Source organism: Panthera onca, chromosome B3, assembly GCF_046562875.1.
Source record: "Panthera onca isolate mPanOnc1 chromosome B3, mPanOnc1 haplotype 2, whole genome shotgun sequence".
In the NCBI taxonomy this organism is placed as follows: Eukaryota; Metazoa; Chordata; class Mammalia; order Carnivora; family Felidae; genus Panthera; species Panthera onca.
Window position 1 is genome coordinate 67,548,255 of NC_138344.1, and position 21,298 is coordinate 67,569,552.

At 36.8% G+C, this 21,298-nt stretch overlaps 1 protein-coding gene across 1 annotated transcript in view; it reads left to right on the forward strand.

The window, feature by feature from the left end:
* AQR (aquarius intron-binding spliceosomal factor) overlaps nt 1-21,298 on the forward strand; it is a 106,111-nt gene that overhangs the window by 5,517 nt on the left and 79,296 nt on the right. The window contains exons 2-7 of the mRNA XM_060619009.3: nt 262-754; nt 4,113-4,169; nt 8,169-8,209; nt 15,583-15,618; nt 18,336-18,456; nt 20,832-20,972. Coding sequence (XP_060474992.1) covers nt 680-754; nt 4,113-4,169; nt 8,169-8,209; nt 15,583-15,618; nt 18,336-18,456; nt 20,832-20,972 — 471 coding nt within the window. The 5' untranslated portion in view covers nt 262-679. The remainder of the gene's footprint in view (nt 1-261; nt 755-4,112; nt 4,170-8,168; nt 8,210-15,582; nt 15,619-18,335; nt 18,457-20,831; nt 20,973-21,298) is intronic.

Sequence of the window (21,298 nt, forward strand, 5' to 3'; positions counted from 1 at the left end):
AGCCCCTTATCTGGGCGACAGGGATGGATTGCAAAAGTCATGAGGAAACTTTGAGGGGCGTTGAATATGCGTATTATCTTGATTTTGGTGATGGTTTCACGGACGTATGACTGAAAACGGATCAAATTTTACACCCTAAATCTGTGCATGCAGTACATTGTATGTCAACTTATATATACCTCCATGAATCTGTTAAAAACAGTTAAAACTGAGCCCTGCATACCAGGCTGGTTTTTTTTTTTTCTTTTTTTTTTTTTTTAGGGTGGAGAGAACCCCCTCGTCAAGTCTCCCCCCTCCTCTGCAACTAACTCTACCACGAAAAACCCTCACAACACCACCTACCTGAGATTTATCACTGAGACCCGGTCCAGACTGCTGGGTGTGTTCTCTCAGATGTCCGCTAGGGGGAGCATGCGGAGGAGGCCGAAGCCCCTGCTTTCTCTAGCTCAGACCCAACGCCTACACGAACTTCCGTCCCTGTTCAGTTCCGCTTCCGGGGAAATGTACGGGCTGTTGTACGCGTTTCTTGTGGGACTGTGAAGGCTGAGGACCTATCGGCTGGCTGGCGCTTGCTTCGGGGAATTAGGCAGCCGTGGCTGCCTGTTAGGGGAAGTGTATCGGGTTCACCGTTCCTCCTACGGACCGTTCCTTACCACTGGAGCGTAGTAAGAGTACTGCCATGGCGGCCCCTGCTCAGCCCAAGAAAATCGTGGCTCCTACTGTGTCCCAGATCAACGCGGAGTTCGTAACGCAGGTGCGCTTGGGCGACTCTGGTGTGTGTGAAGGGAGGAGATGTCGAGGCCCCAAGGCCTGGGGGGTGGGATTTTCCTTGGGACTGGGAGCACCCAGGAGGCATTCGTTCGTCGCTTCATTCACTCGTTTCTTCGCAGAAGAAATAGCACCCTAGCCTATTTGAGACTGGCAAAGTTTCGTAGCAGAGATAATGGCTAAGAGAGGGCGGAATAGGGTTTTTCTTAGCCGTTTGAGTGGAGTGATGAGAGTCTGACAAGACACCTGCTCCAAGTAGATGCATCTGTGACGAGAGCAATCGTTTTATCCGAGAGCGTGCATTTACAACCTGTTTACTGTGTTGCATTGTGAACCGCGGTTGGCTGTAATTAGGGAAACAGCCCTGTGGCCCTCAGCAGCATAACTAATCTTTACATTTTACATGTTTCTATTCTAAGTATCTTTTAAATCTGTCTGCTTCTCTGTAGACTAAGTCACGTCGCCCTTGTTTTCTCTCTGGACTTAGGCATCCAAATCTTTTGTCTTTCCTCTTGTTCTCCTCCAGCCCATTCTTCATATTGCTCATATTGCTGGCAGTGATTTTACGCAAATGCAAATCTGATCATATCACTTACCTTCTTAAAATCGTTAAAGAGTTATAATTTTCCTTAGGGTAATGACTAGGATCCCTCAAAGTATTGGCCTGTGCTTACATCCATTTTTCTCTCTCTTTCTAACTCTGCTTCAGCCACACTGAACTGCCTGTATTTGAATTTGCCATGCTTTTACCTCCTGGTCTTTCAGCATTGTTCCTTCTGCTCAGAATCCTCATCTTCTCCCACCTTCCTTTATATGGTTAATTCATTGTCATCCATCTACGTTACTTTGGAGTAGCTTTCCTGACAACTTTAACTAGATCAGATCTCCCTTTTCCCATTTACCTGCATTTTGTGGTTAAAGCCGTTTATTAGTTTCCTCATCTTAAGAAGTTTGCATTTTACAGAGATGAGTCAGACAAAGGTGCAGTATAGTTTCAAACAGTAATAAGTGCTGTCAGGAAAATGAAACGGCGTTGTGACAGTGATGGGGGTGGGGTGTATGAAAGGCAGTCAGGAAAGTCCTAGCTGAGGTGACATTTGAGCTAAGACCTAACTGCAAAGTAGGAGCCAGTTTTGGGAAGAACAGGAAAACAGTCCAGGGAATAGCAAGTGCAAATGCCCTGTGGTGTGAATATCAAGAAGGCCAGGATAGCAAACATAAGAGACAGGAGAGAGGGGCACCTGGGTGGCTCAGTTAGTTAAGTGTCCCCCTCTTGGTTTCTGCTCAGGTCATGGTCTCCCCGTTTAGTGGGTTCAAGCCCCACTTCAGGCTCTGTGCTGACAGTGCAGGGTCTGCTTGGGATTCTCTTTCTCCTCTCTCTTCCCCTCTCCGATTCATGCTGTCTCTGTCTCTCTCAAAATAAAAAAATAAACTTTAAAATTTTTTTTTAAAAAGTAAGAGAATGGTATGAAATGAGAGTATGTAGGGATCAGATCATATACACTTGGAGGCTGAGATAAGTTTGGATTTCATTCTCAATACAGTAGTTTGGGGTTTTTTTAATTAATTTTTTTTAATGTTTATTTATTTTTGAGAGGAGAGAGCGGCTATGCTAAGTGGGAATTGGGAAGAGTTTCTATTTTGCATGAGGCTGGAGAGTGTTGGGGAGGGCAGTATATTCCTGGAGGTGGTAGTGTTGGAGAGGTCACAGGTTACACCCTAAGGGAAAAGCTGTATCATATATTTACAGTAAGCAGTTTGGATCAGAAGATAAGATTTACATATTTGTTTGGAAGACCCTGAATCATAAAAACAGAGCAGATTCAGTTCTCTTGATGGTGTGAGGTAAAGAAAAGATGGCTAGATGTCATAGGCAGTGGAATAAGGAAATGAGACTAGCATAGAATAACTGAGGGTGAAGTATTTTCTCTCAGGTTGGAGGGTGATTGATAGTTTAGTAAGGTATCACATAAGTGGGCCGTTATTTTACTGGTTTGGAGAGACTTGGTCAAGACCAGTGTCCTCACTGCTTGAAAGGCCCTTTGAGTGTGTTTACTGTGATAAGTGCTTAGCTATAGAAGCAAAGAAGACATGGGTCCCATCTCATAAGTGTTCCAGTTAAGTGGGCAGGAAAGCTAGATAAGCAATCAAATAATAATACAGAAACACAAGACTATTCAGTAGAGTTCAGAAGTAATTATCACCATCAGGTAGGGTTGAGGAAAGCTTCACAGAAGAGGTAACCATTTCAGATTTTATTTTATTTGTTCATTCATCCATGCACACATGCCTACATGCATACATCAGTCCATCAGCTATTATTTGAGTTCCTCCAATACACTAGACCCTGTGCAGATTCACTTTTTTATGAATATATTGAGTCTTTGTGCTTGCTAGAGTTTTCATTTTTGAAGAGATTGTAGTTGAGTTTCTTTTAAAAATTTTTTTTTTAACGTTTATTTATTTTTGAGACAGAGAGAGACAGAGCATGAACGGGGGAGGGTCAAAGAGAGGGAGACACAGAATCTGAAACAGGCTCCAGGCTCTGAGCTGTCAGCACACAGCCCGACGCGGGGCTCGAACTCACGGACCGTGAGATCGTGACCTGAGCTGAAGCCGGATGCTTAACCGACTGAGCCACCCAGGCGCCCCTGTAGTTGAGTTTCTTTAAAAAACATATATTAATAAAACCACTTTTTTCTTGAATATAATATTATGCAATCCAACTAAATGTCTGGAAATATTGAATGTATGTGTTTAGAATTCACAATTTCCAAGTGAAACCAAATCTGCTAAAGTATACCAGCTCTTTTATTCTCTGTAATAATCCGCTTATAGATAACTTTTTAGGTTTTGTTACATGTGTCCACTAATCACTTGAAGGTTATTGTTTTATACATGTAACTGAAGATTTTGAATCTGTTTTTCTAATACTGGCTCAACTCTTAACTAATTGTAATCTTGGGTAGCTCACTTAATCTGTAGGTTCTAGGGTGTTCTTTCTAGGAGGTTCCTGGGTTTTCTTACCTCCAGCTGAAGATATTTGACTGTGGTTATTAATTGGGTCCTACCATTTCTTTAGCGGTGATTAGAAAAGTATATTTTGTTTTTTAAAATTACAATGACAGAGTGCAGTGCAGGGCCTTACTGGCATTTAGTGGGCTGGGGCCAAGGATGCTAACTGGCCTGCTTGCCCATATAGTCCTCTTAGAAAGTAGAATTACTTTGTCCCCCAGTGCCTGTAGTGTTTGTTAAAAAATAGCTTATTGATATATGATCTCAGTCTTTGTGCTCGACAATGATATGAACCTGTGACTTATTGTTTATACTATTTACTTTTGCAGTTAGCATGTAAATACTGGGCTCCGCATATCAAGAAAAAATCACCTTTTGATATAAAGGTAAGTATTTTTGGTTTACAACATTCTTTTTGAATAGGTACGTTCTTTGTATCTCTTTTTTTAAGGGCTAATTCAACAGAAGCATTCCATGATTTCTTTTAAGTTCAAATTACACTTTTCTAATTATCAGACTAACAATTACTCATGTTAGAATATTTGGAAAATGTAGAAGTTACACATTAGAAAATAAAAATCACTACCCAGAGATCACCTTTCCTGTCATTTTACTGTGTTAAGCTTTTCAAAAATTGTGTGTATAATTTGTTTTCCTGTTTATAGATTCTTAGATTATTTTAAACTTATCATTATTATAATGACCATGTAATGACTATCTTTGTAAATATACAGGAATTTCTGTACAATTTTTGACAGTACATGTAGGATAGAAGATACATTTTTTTTAATTTTTAGGTTGATGAACTGAGATAAAAATTTGTAAAACTGGTGGAAGCAGTGGGAGTTGTTTAGGGTAGAGGATTAGATAACTAAAGACCAGTAATATTTAAATAAGGGAATGGACTTATGGTTCAACTGGAACAATTTAGGATAAATGAAAACAAAAATTCCTAAATGTAGGATTCATTCTCATTGAAATGTTTTGTTTTCTTTTGTTTGTTTGTTTTGTTAATTTATTTTTGCTTATTTTTGAGAGAGAGCATATGCATGCTTGTGTGGAGCTGAGGAGGGTCAGAGAGAAAGAATCCCAATCAGGCTCTGTACTGTCAGCACTGCGCTGGATGCAGGGCTTGATCTCACCAACCATGAGATCATGACCTGAGCCAAAAATCAAGAGTCAGACACTTAACTGACTGAGCCACCCAGGAGTCCTTGAAATAGATTCTTAAAAGAGAGATCTTTAAATGAAACAGAGATAACATTGCATGCCATTTAACAAGTATTGACCCTTGATCAACGTAAGTTTGAACTACATGGGTCTGTGTATACATGTATGTATACATACATACACAGTATGGTACTATAAATGTATCTTCTCTTCCTTATTTTTTTTTTAATGTTTATTTTTGAGAGAGAGAAAAACAGAGTGCAAGCGGGGGACGGGCAGAGAGGGAGGGAGACACAGAATCTGAGGCAGGCTCCACTTTCTGAGCTGTCAGCACAGAGCCTGATGCAGGGCTCAAACTCGTGAACCGCAAGATCATGACCCAGCCGAAGTCGGATGCTTAACCAGCTGAGCCACCAGGCTCCCCCTTTATGGTTTTCTTAGTAGCATTTTCTTTTTTCTAGCAGTGTGTAGTACAGTATATGCAGTAAGCATACAGTATATACTATATATATATATATATATATATAGTATATACTGTATATAACATACAGTATATGATACAGTAAGAGTACAGTATATAATATATATAGCATATGAAATGTGTTGTTTATGTTATCTGTAAGTCTTTCGTTCAACAGTGGACTGTTAGTAGTTAAATTTGGGGAAAGTCCAAAGTTATACATGAAGTTTTGAGTGTGTGGGGGTTTGGCACCATTGTTCAAGGGTCAGCTAATGAAGACTCCCTTTAGGTTCTGCCATTGTAAATTGAGTTGTGATGCTTTAGGCACACTTGGTAAAACTGAACTTACCCGAAAAGTTGGTTTTTTTTTTGTTTTTTTTTTTGTTGTTTTTTTAATTTTTAACACTTTATTTTTGAGAGAGAGAGACAGGAGGGGCAGAAAGAGAGAGAGGGGGACAGAGGATCCAAAGTGGGCTCTGCACTGACAACAGAGAGCCCAGTGTGGAGCTTGATCTCACTAACCATCATGACCTGACCCAAAGTTGGACACTTAACCGACTGAGCCACCCAGATGCCCCTTAACCAGAAATTTCTTACATTATTTGAGCTTAAATGTTTCGTTTGTAAATATATTTTTGTTTTGCCTGTAATCCCTGTATTCGTCAGGAGGTATTCATAAACATGTATGTGTTGATCACTCTAATTACTACCAGAATTGCTTTATTTTATATGTTGTTTGTATGTGTTTGTGTTTGTATATGTTGTCTGGGGGCTCCTAGGGTCATTTTTCACTAATAACAAGAATATTTTAATGATGCAACTAGATTGAGTTGAACCTAATTGTTAAGATTTTCATCTATTTTTATTTTTTTAACTTTTAAAAAATGTTTTTATTTATTTTTGAGAGAGAGAGAGAGCACGAGCAGGGGAAGGGCAGAGAGAGAAGAAGACATAGAATCTGAAGCAGGCTCCAGGCTCTGAGCTGTCAGCACAGAGCCCAGCACGGGACTTAAACCCGTGAACCGTGAGGTCATGACGTGAGCTGAAGTCGGATGCTTAACTGACTGAGCCACCCAGGCTCAGCTCTATATTTAGATTTTCAAAGATTATATCCAGATCATTTTAGTTAACACTAGTTATAATAACTGAATGAAGTTATGTATATCTGTTTAGAAGAACTTTATTTTAGGTTGGTATTTAAAGATTATGCCTTACTCTCAACAATAGCCAAATTATGGAAAGAGCCTAAATGTCCATCAACTGATGAATGGATAAAGAAATTGTGGTTTATATACACAATGGAATACTACGTGGCAATGAGAAAAAATGAAATATGGCCTTTTGTAGCAACATGGATGGAACTGGAGAGTGTGATGCTAAGTGAAATAAGCCATACAGAGAAAGACAGATACCATATGGTTTCACTCTTATGTGGATCCTGAGAAACATAACAGAAACCCATGGGGGAGGGGAAGGAAAAAAAATAAATAAATAAATAAAGAGGTTAGAGTGGGAGAGAGCCAAAGCATTAGAGACTGTTAAAAACTGAGAACAAACTGAGGGTTGATGGGGGGTGGGAGGGAGGGCAGGGTGGGTGATGGGTATTGAGGAGGGCACCTTTTGGGATGAGCACTGGGTGTTGTATGGAAACCAATTTGACAGTAAATTTCATATATTAAAAAATAAAATAAAAAAAATAAAGATTATGCCTTTCATTTTATTTAATTTGAATTTTTATAAAAAGAAAAGCAATAACAGAAATTTTTTCTAAATTGAATAAGACTTGTTTGCCTCACTGTCTTCCTCCCTCTATCACCCACATTTACGTGACAAATAACTTTGAACAGTTAAAAGATATTATAGCTACAGTAAAATATATGACCATGTTAAAGGACTTCATAATTTTACAGTAGGATTTTTTTTTTAACTATTATTAGTAGCATTTCTGTTACTTCTGCTGGTAACTGTTGTTAAAGACTCACCATATGCCAACATTTGCGCTGAATTCTTTACATGTGGTATCTTATTTATAGCAACCCTGTGGGATACTTTGTGTAGATACTTTGTGTAGCAACCCTGTGGGATACTTTGTGTAGATCCTTTTTGTAGATTGGGAAAGTGAGCCTTAGAGCTGTCCTAAGCAAGGTTTCTAGCTATCCGCAATGAAAATGGGTGATTTGAACCAGGCTTCTAACATCAATGCTGAATTCTGAAGAATCACAGCATCCTGGCCTCACTAACCCAAAAGAATTGAAATTCTGAGGTTTTATTGTGTGTATTTAGAAAACCAACTTGTAATCTGCTTCTTTTATGTCTTCACACTTCTAGTTTACTGTCTGGCTTTTGAAAGTACATTGTTATGATTCTTAGATGGAGTCTGATAACATACACTTTTAAGTGTTTTAAAATATTCTTATTTGTTAATTTTTATTTTTCCTAGAAATATTATGAATAAGTCATCTTAGACGTTCACAATAGAACCACCTTGAATATATCGTTTAATGATTGTTTATAGGAATCTTTTTATGTAGACATATTTTATTATTTATCTTCTACAACTTTGCTTTCTGTTATTTTACATTTTGAGGAATGTGATGAGATTATAAAGATCTCTTAATTATTATTTCAGTAGTATTTGATATCCTAAACCAACTTATTTTGTGTAATCTCAGTAACTCAGTAATAGATAGAAAACTATCAATTTAGGATAAAAAAATGTTTGAAATATTAAACATTTTTATATTTTTGATAACAGGTCATTGAAGATATATATGAAAAAGAGATTGTCAAATCGAGGTAAGAATGAGTTTAATTTTCATACATAGGGATTAGGTGGGATCAAATTGGATCTCTTCTGTATTTCTAAACTAAATGGGATCATAACTTGGACCTTTTTTTTTTCTGTTAGATTTTGTCATCAGGGAGATGGTGGCTAGAAAAACTTTATATGTAGCTGCTGAAGAGCCATACATTATTTTCTTGCTTCCTAATTTTTGACTTCATTTAGAGGGATTAAATCCCATCAGGTTTATTTTGTTTCTGATGAAATGTGAGGGACAGTAAACATGGAGATTTTATTTCAATTGAACTAATACTAATTTTCTTTGATAAATCTTTTAAAAATATTATTAAAAATTATAAAAGTAAAACATACATAATAATACTTTATACAAAGTAGTAAAATATACGTTTTATAAATGACGTATAGCATATATATAAAATAATAAAAATAAAAAATGAAAATTATATTTGAACAATGTAAAGAAGGAGGTAAGTTTCAAGAAATCTTCCCTATCCTTTAACCCTCAATTTATCTACATATATATCTGTATCTAGCCCCCTCCCTGATTTTTTTTTAAATACAGAAAGTTTATACTCTACACACCATTCCATATCATGTCTTTTTTTTTTTTTAAACTAATGTATTTGAGGCATATTTTTATATTTACACCTGCAGACATGGATGCCCAGTGAGTATCGTAGAAGAACAGTTGACTAAATGTGTTGTTTTTTTTTTTTTTTTGATGTTTGTTTATTTTTGAGAGAGAGAGACAGAGACAGCATGAGTGGGGGAGGGGCAGAAAGTGGGAGACACAGAACCCGAAGCAGGCTCCAGGCTCTGAGCTGTCAGCACAGAGCCCGACGCGGGGCTCAAACTCACAAACTGCGAGATCATGACCTGAGGCCGCTTAACCGACTGAGCCACCCAGGCGCCCCTAAGTGTTTTAATATGAAATGAAAACATTTAGGTTATGAATGTAACATAACTTTAAAATCTCAGATTTGTTATTTTTCATGTGTTTGATTCCTAGAAGGTTAATTTTACTAAATATCGTGAAGGTAAATCCATGTTATTGTCAAAATAAGAGGCTAATTGTTTTTGCTTTAATGATTGATTCGTGAGCATGTAAAAGGAGACAGGGCCAAAGACCATGTTAAAGATTTTGTTTCTTATTTGAAGAATAATGGGAAGCCAGTTAAGAGTTGTAAGAGTGATGATGATCTTTTAAAAAAAGAATTTAGAGTTGATAAGAAGCTGGAAATAAGGGTGAGTATTGTAGTAGTTAGGTTCACAATAATGATGGCTTGAATGATGTTTGAAGGTGGAGAAGAGTGCCAAATTGAGATAGAAGTGAAAAGACAGTTGCTCGTTGGACTTGGTGGGTTAGGGAAAGGGGGTAATCAAGGGTGACTTCTAAGTTTTCGGCTCAGGTTGCCCGGTGATTAGTGCGTGATTCCATTACTGACTTCTGCTATTGTCATTAGGGCTGGGGTTGGGCATAGATCATAGTCCACTTTTGGAAATGTTGAATTCTAGGTACTAAAGAGCCATTTAGTTGGAGATGTAGAATAAGCCATTGGGTATCTCTGTGTAGAGCTCAGAAGAGGACAAGGTTGAGCCTACATTGTATCAACCACCATTTCAATGCTAAGGGTACAACAGTGAACATGACAGATAGTCTCTGCTCACCGAGCTTATGTTCTATTTCCAGTCTAGACAGATAGGAAATTTAGAGGTATATAATGTCAGCAGGTAGTAAGTGCTATGAATTAAAATAAAGTGTGTTTAGGGGCTCCTGGGTGGCTCAGTTGGTTAAGTGTCCAACTCTTGATTTTGGCTCAGGTTATGATCCCAGGGTCGTGAGATCAAGCCCTATGTTGGGCTCTATGCTGGGCATGGAGCCTTTTTAAGATTCTCTCTCTCCTGGGGTGTGTGGGTGGCTCAGTCAGTTGAGCATCCAACTTCAGCTCAGGTGTCACAGTTCATGGGTTCGAGCTCCACGTCCGACTCTGTGCTGACAGCTCAGAGCCTGGAGCCTGCTTTGGATTCTGTGTCTCCCTGTCTCTCTCTACCCCTTCCCCGTTCACACTCTGTCTCTTTCTTTCTCTCAAAAAATGAATAAACTTAAAAAAAAGAAGTGTGTTTAGGGTAGTGACAAGGGCTTTTTTAGATTGAATGATCAGGGGAATCCTCTGAATATATGAACATTTGAGCAGGTATTTAATTTAACATATGTCTTATTGGTCTGGCATTGGGTATGGATGAAATTGCCTGAGAAAACTTAAATGAATGGGTAGATAAATTCTAGGATTCTTTTTTCTTACATATTAAGGATATACCAATCTGAAAATTATCTTGGACCTTCACAACTAGTTTTCTGTCTTTTTCAGAACAGGCTTTTATTCCAGTGGATAGTAATTGCTTGTTTTTTGTTTGTTTCATTTAACTTTAGCTATTAATATTTCTTCCTTAAAGATAGTTTTTATGTAACTAATAACCACTGCCAGTGATTTATAAGTTATATATTTGGCTACATTATTTTTAATTGCTGAAGGAAGTAACTTGTTGGCCAGACTCACTAGGACTTATGGCTCTCTTAATAGCCATTTTCTCGTCGTGTATACATTGTTGAATACTTAAATGAAAGTAAGCTGATTACATTCTGCTTCCAAATCTCAAAGTTCAAAAAGTTAAATGCACTTCCCTAACACAGAAACTATAACGTATATATGTTTTTCATCATGATAAGCATAGTCTTTAATCCCTATCCCTAATGTAAATGATGTTTATTTAAATTTTTAAACGACAATTTTTTAGACTAGTGCCTGAGGAAGCTGTTTTGCTGAGTTATGTGCTTATAGCATCTTCATTACTGGGGAAATGCCTTGATGTAAGATTATTAACTTGTTTGTAGGCTATCAAAATAGGCCACTTATAGCCAGCCATAAGGTACTCTTTAGTATTCTACATTAAGGTTCTTGTAATATGCATTTTTGCATATCAACCCTATTTCTGAAGGAGGCATCTGGGAAATAAATCAGTCAGTGCTTAATATTCTCATGGTATAAATGATAACTTTTAGGATCTCAAAAGTAGTAAAATATATTGCCCAATAAGCCATGTGATTGATTCATATTTGCTATCCTTACCATTATCAAATTTGGCAAGCGTGTCTTAACATATTTTCATCCGTTTAATTTTAAAGCCTTCAAAATAATCGTAATTATTATTTGTTGAGTGCTTACTATGTGCCAGATTCTGTTCTAAGCACCTTGCATGTATAGTAGGTCATTTTTCCTCACTATAACCCTGTGCTACTCACTGTTATTATCCTCATTTTATTGATGAGTAAACTGCAGTACAGAGAGAGGTTAAGTAGCTAGCTCAAAATGTTTCCCACTTAGAGGAAGAGCCAGGTATTAAATCCTGGTTCTTTGACTCTTTTCCAGTACTATGTTCTTAAGTAGTACAGGGTCTATTGCCTTTTAGAACTCCCCTCACCAGTACACTTTGGTTATGGCTGTTAATTCTGTTATGAATACATCTAAGTGGGTTTTGTGCAGGAAAAAAGTGAGTTATTGTGTAGTTTACTTTTGCCCATGTTTATATTTGTTTTCATTTAAAATATTTAAACCCCAGAGGGCCTGGCTGACTTAATCAGAAGAGCATGCAACTCTTGATTTTGGGGTTATCAGTTTGAGCCCCACATGGTGCAGAGATTACTTAAATAAAGAAAAAAAAGACTTAAAAAATGTTTAAACTCCTTTACTATGAAATTTAACACAGAAAAGAGCATAAAACAGAAATGTATGGCCTTCTGAATTATTATCATTCATAACCACCACCAAGTTAATAAAAGCCAACATTTGTCAGCATCCCAGAGGCCTTTTCATAGCCTTTTGCTTTAACACTGTAAAATGTAAGTATGGAAACATGAACACTGTAGTTTTGGTTGTTTTGAATAAATGGAACCACATGGCATACACTCTTTTGTGGCTGACCTCTTTTGTTCACTATTATTTGCTTTTTTAATCATCTATTTTATTTTTTATTATTATTTTTTTAATGTTTATTTATTTTTGAGACAGAGCGAGATAGAGCATGAACAGGGGAGGGGCAGAGAGAAATGGAGACACAGAATCCGAAGCAGGCTCCAGGCTCTGAGCCGTCAGCACAGAGCCCCATGCTTGCCTCAAACTCACAGACCATGAGATCATGACCTGAGCCAAAGTTGGACGCTTAACCGACGGAGCCACCCAGACACCCCTTAATCATCTACTTTATAATAAATCTGGAAATGGGTAGTTCAGAAGTTCACGTGAGGGCCTTCATCAGCCTTTTCACAGGTGTGGTTTTTTTTTTGGCTTTCCCTGTATGGTTGCAAGGGGGCTGCCACAACCTTAGACTTCATGTTTTCACACAACCATATCCCAAGAGAAGAAGCAGTGGGCAATTACAATAGCAAAACTTATTGGCAGAAGCATAAAACTCCAAATGTAATGAGTATGGCCGAAATTGCTAGAAGAGAAATTGAGTATTTTTCAGAGTGTTTTTGTTTTATCTTGACCCATGACTTCTTTTTTTCTTGTCTAGTCATCCAGAAATAAATGGGCCACTTTGCCTCTTTTGAGTATGAGGAAACTGGGTCCCAGAGTGTTTAAAAGATGTTGTCAGGGTAACACTGAATCATGACCAGAATACTGTCTTCTGTCTCATGTGCTGGTATTTTTTCTCTCTTTCATCATGAGGTCCTATTTGGCTGACGAAATGAAGCATGCAGTTTTGTGCATAGTGGGCACTGAGTGAATTCTGTTCTCCAGCATGCTATTAAAGTGAAATGTCTGCAGCTGGAAGGAAGGAGACCTAGTGTGTCTGACACACAAGATGTTGTATCCACTCAGTGACCTGGCTGGCTGTAGAGGCCAGTACCTTGCCAGTGTTGTATCTTTGTGCTTTTTTGCACAATAAAAACCTGCATTTTATTCTCACTAAAGTTCTGTGACACTACTTGCTTAGTGAAACTATTTAAGAGATCAGAAGTCAGTGGAACAGGATTTTGACAGGATAATGGTCTCCTGGCGTATTATAAATTCGTAATGCATAGACCTTTAACTTTCTAAGCTGGAGAATATTATCTAGTGGCAGTGTTCTGGTCTGACTGCTTTATTTCCAGTATACAAAATGATAAAACTAAATTAGTGGACATTTGAACCAGCCTTTAGAGAGTTACCTGGTAGCTACAGCATCATTTATGCATGAAGTACAATACTTGTATTAAAAATAGACAGTAAAGAGAGCTAATATTCCTTCCACAATTTTCTTTTTTTTTTTTTTTAATTAAATTCAAGTTAGTTAACGAACAGTGTTGACTTCAGGAGTAGAACCCAGTGATTCATCTCTTACATATGATACCCAGTGCTCATTCTGAAAAGTGCCCTCCCTAATGCCCATCATCCATTTAACTCATCCTCCCACTTACATCCCCTCCAGCAACCCTCAGTTTATTCTCTGTATTTAAGAGTCTCCTATGGTTTGTCTCCTTCTCTGTTTTTATCTTATTTTTCACTTCCCTTCCCCTGTGTTCATCTGTGGAGTTTCTCAAATTCCACATATGAGTGAAATCATACGATATCTTTCTCTGACTTATTTCACTTAGCATAATACCTTCTAGTTGTATCCACGTTGTTTCAAATGGCAAATTTTCATTATTTTTCATTGCTGAGTAATATTCCGTGTGTGTGTGTGTGTGTGTGTGTGTGTGTGTGTGTGCGTGTGTGCGTGTGTGCTACACACACACACACACACATACATACATACACATCTTTATCCATTGATCAGTCGATGGACATTTGGGCTCTTAACATACTTTGGCTATTGTTGATAGCGCTGCTATAAACATTGGGGTGCATGTGCCCCTTCAAATCAGCATTTTTGTGTCCTTTGGATAAATTCCTAGTAGTGCATTTGCTGGGTTATAATTTTTTGAGGAACCTCCACATTGTTTTCCAGAGTGGCTGCACCACTTTGCATTCCTATCAGAAGTGCAAAAGAGTTTCCCTTTCTCCGCATCCTAGCCAAAACCTGTTGTTCCTTCCACAATTTTCTAATTTTGTAGACTTAATGTCAAAACTTATGAAACCTTTGAAAAATCTGATTCCTGTGTTTGTGATATAGATACATGTGTCTCTTGTACTTTCAGGAGGGCATGACTTTCAGGTAGGATGCCTGGGTGGCTCAGTTGTTTGAGGATCTGACTATTTGGCTCAGGTAGTGATCTCATGGTTGGTGGGTTTGAATCCCACTGAGTGTGGAGGCTGCTTGGGATTCTCTGTCTCCCTCTCTCTGCCCCTCTCCTGCTCATGCTCTGGCACGCACATGCTCTCTCTCTCTCTCTCTTTCTCTAAATAAGCTTAAAAAAAGAATGTTGGTCAATGCTAAGAAATTAAGATAGGTTAGGTTTTGGCAGTTGTGATCCAGTGTTATGAATAATGATGAGCATCTGTGTTTTCATTATAATTATTTGCCTTATTCTGGAGCCTGCTTCTGTGTCTCCCTCTCTCTGTCCCTCCCCCTCTTGCGCTCGCTCTGTCTCTCAAAAATAAACTTTAAAAAAAATTACTTGCCTTTTTAACTTATATGTTATATTTCAGTGTGTTGTGGTGCTTGTTGTGTTTGTTATATGAGTAGGATAAGATTTCACTTAAGTAGGGGTGCCTGAGTGGCTCAGTCAGTTGAGCATCCGACTTTGGCTCAGGTCATGATCTCACAGCTCGTGAGTTCGAGCCCCACGTCAGGCTCTGTGCTGATAGCTCAGAGCCTGAAGTCTGCTTCACATTCTGTATCTCTCTCTCTCTCTCTGCTCCTAACCCACTCACATTCTGTCTCTGTCTCTCTCAAAAATAAACAAACATTAAAAAAAAATGAAAAAGATTTCACTTAAGTAATTTCTGGTTTTAAAAATAAAATGGGGGGCACCTGGGTGGCTTAGTCAGTTAAGCTTCCAACTTCGGGGCAGGTCATGATCTCACATTTCATGGGTTCGAGCCCAACATCAGGCTCTGTGCTGACAGCTCAGAGCCTGGACCCTGCTTTGGATTCTGTATCTCCCTCTCTCTCTGCCCTTCCACTGCTCACACTCTGTCTGTATCTCTCAAAAAGCAATAAACATTAAAGAAAAAAAGTTTTAAAAATAAAATAAACTACCCTGACGAAATACAAAGAAAAAATATAAAAGCAAATTTAGCTTTTCTCAGTGCATATTAAAATATGATTATTCTGCTATGTGAGTCAATATTAACACAAGATTCCAAAATGCATCTGCATCAGTAACTCTGAAATGTTTGTATTTTCTGTTTAAACACTTTTATTTTTACTTTTACGCTTTTAGGTTTGCCATCAGAAAGATAATGCTCTTGGAATTTAGGTGAGTTTAAAGACGAAGTTAAAGATGGAGTATACCTTTTTTATTATTATTATTCTACTATAGTTAATATACAGTGTTACATTAGATTCAGGTGTACGATATAGTGATTCATCAATTCCAACTCTGTGCTCATCATGACAAGTGCACTCCTAAATCCCCATCATCTATTTTCACCCATCCTCCCACTCACATACCTGTATCATCTTGAGCAAATCATTTACTCTCATAGCCTCGATTCCCCATCTGAAAATGTAAAGAATGTGTTTGGAGTTTGCTGTTAGTTAACTCCCAAAATAAAACATTATTGTTAAAAACTGTGGCAAGCCAGTGATATCTCTGAGGCATGTGGCAGAAACAAATATACACTTATGTATTCCAACTGTATTGCACAAAAATTCCCATAGATAAAACCCTGGTAAAGGTGAGTTCAAACTCCCAATTACAAAGCACGTTAGGATAAGAATCAACTATAAGCAAGTTGAAAGAACAGAATTCGTTCTCCACCCTGCCCACCCAGGACCTGAGATAATTAAATTATTTATATATACCACCAAATAGTATGTTTAAAGTTACTATAAGTATAAAAGAAGAAATTGAATATGTGAACATGGAACAAGATGCTAAAAATGGGTAGATTTGGAGAAAATGGAAGTAAAAACATTTGAGATTTAAAAATTCAATGGACAAATTAAATGCAGGCATACCTTGGAGATATTGCAGGGGCATTTCCAGACCACTGCAATAAACCAAGGCAGACGTATTTTTTGGTTTCCTAGTGCATATGAAAGTTATATTTATAGTACCTATATTGTAGTCTATTAAGTGTGCAGTGCCATTATGTCTAAAAAAATTTACATGCCTTAATTTAAAAATACCTTACTATTAAAAAATGCTAAACATCTGAGTTTTCAACAAGTCATAATTACTAATCATGGATTACCATAACAAATATAACAATAATGAAAAAGTTTGAAATATCCTGTTGCCAATTTTTTGGTAAATCTTACTACCAAAACGTGACAGACACAAAGTTAACAAATACTGTTGGAAAAAATGGTGCTAATAGACTTGCTCAGTGCAGCATTGCCACAAACGTTCAATTTGAAAAATGCGACATCTGCAATGAATAAAACAACGCACAATAAAACAACATAGGCCTGTGGCAGATTAGACACAGGTAAGAGGGAAATTAGTGAATTGGAATACAGGAAATTAATTAGATAATAGCAAAGAGAAATAGGGATGACAATATAAAAGGAAATTTAGAGATACAAAGGCTAAAATTAGAAAGTCCAATCAATTTCAGAAGAGATTTAGAAAAGAGGAGTAGCAATTTAGAAGAGATGGTGGTTGAGAATTTTCTACAGTTGAAATATGTGAGTCTTAGATTCAGGAAGTACAGTAAATTCTGAATAGAGCAACTGAAGAGTGGCAAAGATGGAATGAAGATCTTACCGTATGCTAGAGGGGAAAAAAAACATAAAGAACGCATAGATTGTAGATTTCTCAGTTGTAGTAATAGAGAATGGAATAGAATGAGACTAATACAAGAAAAAAATCCCCAACAACCCAGAAACAATTGTATAACCAGCTAAACTATCATGAAATAAAGAAATTTCAGACAGATAGATTAACACTAACAGACTTGTTGACAGATGTTCTGAAGGGTATAATTCAGGAAAAAGGAATTTATACTTGTAAGAGAGGAATGAAATGAAACTTTGTGCATATTATTTATGAAAGAGCACTCAGGTATCTTACTTGGAGCCTCTTGACCATTATTTCAGGTAAAATTCCACTTACTCAGTTTTCAAGATTCTTCTAAATAAACTAAGTATTGCTAAAGATAGACCTGTGGAAATACTGATGTAAGCATAAGAGGAAGTAGAAAAATTACAGTGCTGTAAAGGAGTATAAACACTTAACTATGGGTGGGTGTGCATGCATGGTTGCATGTGTGCATACATACGTACACACATATGTGAGTGATTGCAGCATGCATGCGGAGTGATTTAAAGTGGGAATAAAACACCTTGCTTTTTTTTAGTGCTTGAGGGTATTTTAACCCCTGTACAAAAATTGACATTTATAACTACCCTGAATGATTAAAAAAAAAAAAAAAAAAAAAAAGACTTAAGTTGTATTTTAGAAATTAGAAATACTTAAATTTCTTGAGGAATATTTTCACCACGGTCTTAAAATAAGAATTTTGGTATTTTAAGAGGAAAATGCTAGTTACCTTGTAAATTGACTTATGTTGAATATACCTAGTAAATTAAGTATTAAAATTAGCTTCTTTTTGATTGTTAAATCTCTTTAGTTTCTAGAAGTCAGTTGGTCTTTGTATGAGGTAGTATTAAGGTCTTAGATACATTTATCTGCTGAACCTGCCCATTATATCATTTTGGCTTTTTACTTCACAAAGAGACTTAGGGAATATCCAGTGTTCTGAGGGTGATAATTACATAAGTTAGTAATCTTTGCTGTCTTCCTGCCTTGAAAGTGTAAACTCTCATTCTACAAAGCTGCAATTGCTGTATATAAGTTTGTAGCAGGTAGTGACCTAGATTATAGGTAAATTTGTGAAGGATTCTCAAGTTACATAGTTTTTTAAAAAGTTTCAGAAAGTTTTAGATAATTAACGCTTTTCCAGGCGAGTGACATATAGTGAGTGGTGATAACTAATGAAATATTCTGTGCTTTTTTACTCTTCACAGCCAGTATCTTGAAAATTACCTCTGGATGAATTATTCTCCAGAGGTGTCCAGCAAGGCCTATTTAATGTCAATCTGCTGTATGGTGAATGAGAAATTCAGAGAAAATGTCCCTGCATGGGAGGTAACAGATTTAAATTACTTTGTAGCTTTCATACTGTGCTCACTTTAAGCGATTAAAGAGTAGCAGAACTTTTTACTGATAATAAATAATGCTTTTATATATTTATTTTCTAGGTTTATTTATTTTGAGAAAGAGAGAAAGAAAGCGAGTGGGGGAGGGCAGAGAGAGAGAGAGAATTCCCAGTTGTCTCTGCACACTATCAGCACAAAGCCCTCCATGGGGCTCGAACTCATGAACCCTGAGATCATGATCAGAGCTGAAATCAAGAGTCAGACACTTAACTGCTGAGCCACCCAGATGCCCCCAAATAATACTTTTAGAACAAAACTTCACCCAATAATAAAGTAACATTGACAAAAAAATGGATATATGAAAAATGCTTTTTTTTTTTGGTTTCAATACATTGTTCAAACTAATTTACTATGAACTGAAAAATTATGAAAGTGAAATTATTTTTGTTTTGTGCTTGATATGAAGAATGGCATGGATTATAAAGACTTTTGCCTGAGATTAACATGAAGTTTGTATTATTAGCACAAATAGTGCTCAAATAGGATAATATTTTTCAGTGTCCTTTTTCACAACAGGGAGTATATATTTGTAGTTTTACGTACAGTAATGTTGCCAATGTAAAGACAGATGTTTATATTGTAATTTCAGTTTTCTCTTTATCCCTGATTTAGAGTCTGCTTTCCCTTTTAGAAATTTCTAATAGACATTTTTTTCTTTGTGCTAGTGTAATAGAGGCTTGCTCAGTAGAGATCCAAAGTCTAGGTTTTCTTTGGCTGCCATAAAAAGGTCAGCTCATCAACTCTTTTAAATAAAAAAAAGGCATGGGTAATTGTCATCTTTTTGTGGCAATGGTCTCTGAATTAAGAAAATGTTAGATTCTTTAAGATAAACCCATAGACCCTTCTCTCGAATATTCATTAAATAAGTGCCATCTTTGGGCAGATGAGAGCCCAAAGTAAACTGCTTTGTGTACTATTGAAAGGTCTTGGGTATTTCTTGAAATTTATTCAAGCTACTATAGGAAGGGAGAAGGAAGATTTTTTTTTTTGAGCTAAACAATGACCTGATCAGTTTGCATGTTAAAATGACCATTTTGGTGATTAGGGCTTGAAAAAGAGAAATACAGATTAAGAAAAGAGGTTACACACAGATTTTCTAGAAAGTAGAATTGACTGCATTTCATAGCTGAATAATTAGTATTAGGGAAGGGTGTTATTTTCAATAATTTTCCAGGCTTGGGCAACTGAGTATAATAGATGATTCTGCCATTTACCAAGATAGGTAATCATAGAGGGTTGAGAAATACTCTGAAGGGTACAAAATTGTTGAATTGAGTTTTGGACTTCCTGAATTTAGATTGCCTTTCAGTTATCTAGATGAAATTGTCTAGTAGGCAGAGGAATCTTGGGATCTAGGGTTAATGAGAGTAATCTGGACTGAAGATATATATTTGGAATCATTAGTGTGTGGTCTTTGAAGTCATGGGAGGGAGAAAAGAAGAATGGGATTAGAACCCTAGAATAGTGCTGTGTATGCAGCAAGAGAAGAGGAACCCTCAGCACATTGTAGAGGGCTAGGGTAGGGGGCTGGTAAGATTCCATTGTCTTTGATAGCGATAAAGATTCAGGGGAGTGCTGGGGTGGAAGCTTGTAGAGAAGTACATGAAAACAACTAGTGTATACCACACATTTGGAGCACTTCTCTATGAAAGAAGAGGGATGTGGGTGGGGGGCATAGTTCAGTGAGAAACTTGAATGTATTTACCTAATTTACTTTTTTAAAATATTACTTTCATGTTGAAAGTAAAGAGCTAATACAAAGCAGGAGAGGCTGTCGTTGAGAGTCATCAGTGGGAAACTAACTTTTGCTAAAGATGTTGTTTTTCTTGCTTTAAGTCATAAGAATTAAAACATTTCAGATTCTTAGAAAACAAAGACTAAGCTAAATATGAACATAATCCATAAAAGAAAAAAAATAAAGGAATTAAAGCCATTATTTTAGGGGCACCAGGCTGACTCAGGCAGTAGAGCATGTGACTCTTAATCTTGGAGTCCTGAGTTCGAGCTCCCCGTTTGGTGTGGAGATTCCTTAAAAAAAAAAAATGAAAAAATAAAAATATTTTTAAAAAACAAGAAAAAAAAAAACCCCTTATTTTATTAGGTGAAATTTTCTGCAACTCTTTCATGATCTTGCCAGAAACCTGTATTTGACTTGCTACTATTAATTATAAATAAGCAAATAGTCTTTTTTGCAATTATTTGCTTTTGTTAAAGACTTCTAAAGAATGACCAATTTTTTTTAAGGGAGAAAAGAGAGGGCTTGCAAGCCATTTCAAATTAAATTTTTATTCTTTCTCTTTTCAGACTTTTAAGAAGAAGCCAGATCACTTCCCATTTTTTTTTAAGTGTATCTTGAAAGCAGCATTAGCTGAAACTGATGGTGAATTTTCACTCCATGAACAGACGGTCTTACTGCTTTTTCTTGATCATTGCTTCAATAGTTTGGTAATTTTACTTTATCTTTGGAGGAAACTCAGATTTTCTTGATGGAGGTTTTATTTTTTATTTTAGTTTTTTTTTTTAAGTTGAACATAAATGAGATATTACCTCTGTAGCCAACTCTTCATCCAATGGTAGTGGGGAATATGGATAATGCCAAAAGCTTAATTTTAGCCACTTCTCAATAAAAACATTTTAGAAGATCCATTCACTTTTTAAAATAGATTTGTACTGGATCTCTCCTTTTTTCTTAAGAAAAATGGTAATAGGAGCGGAAATTCTCCAAAGATAGAGCAGCAAAGAATCTGGTTTTTATGAACTTTGAATAATGA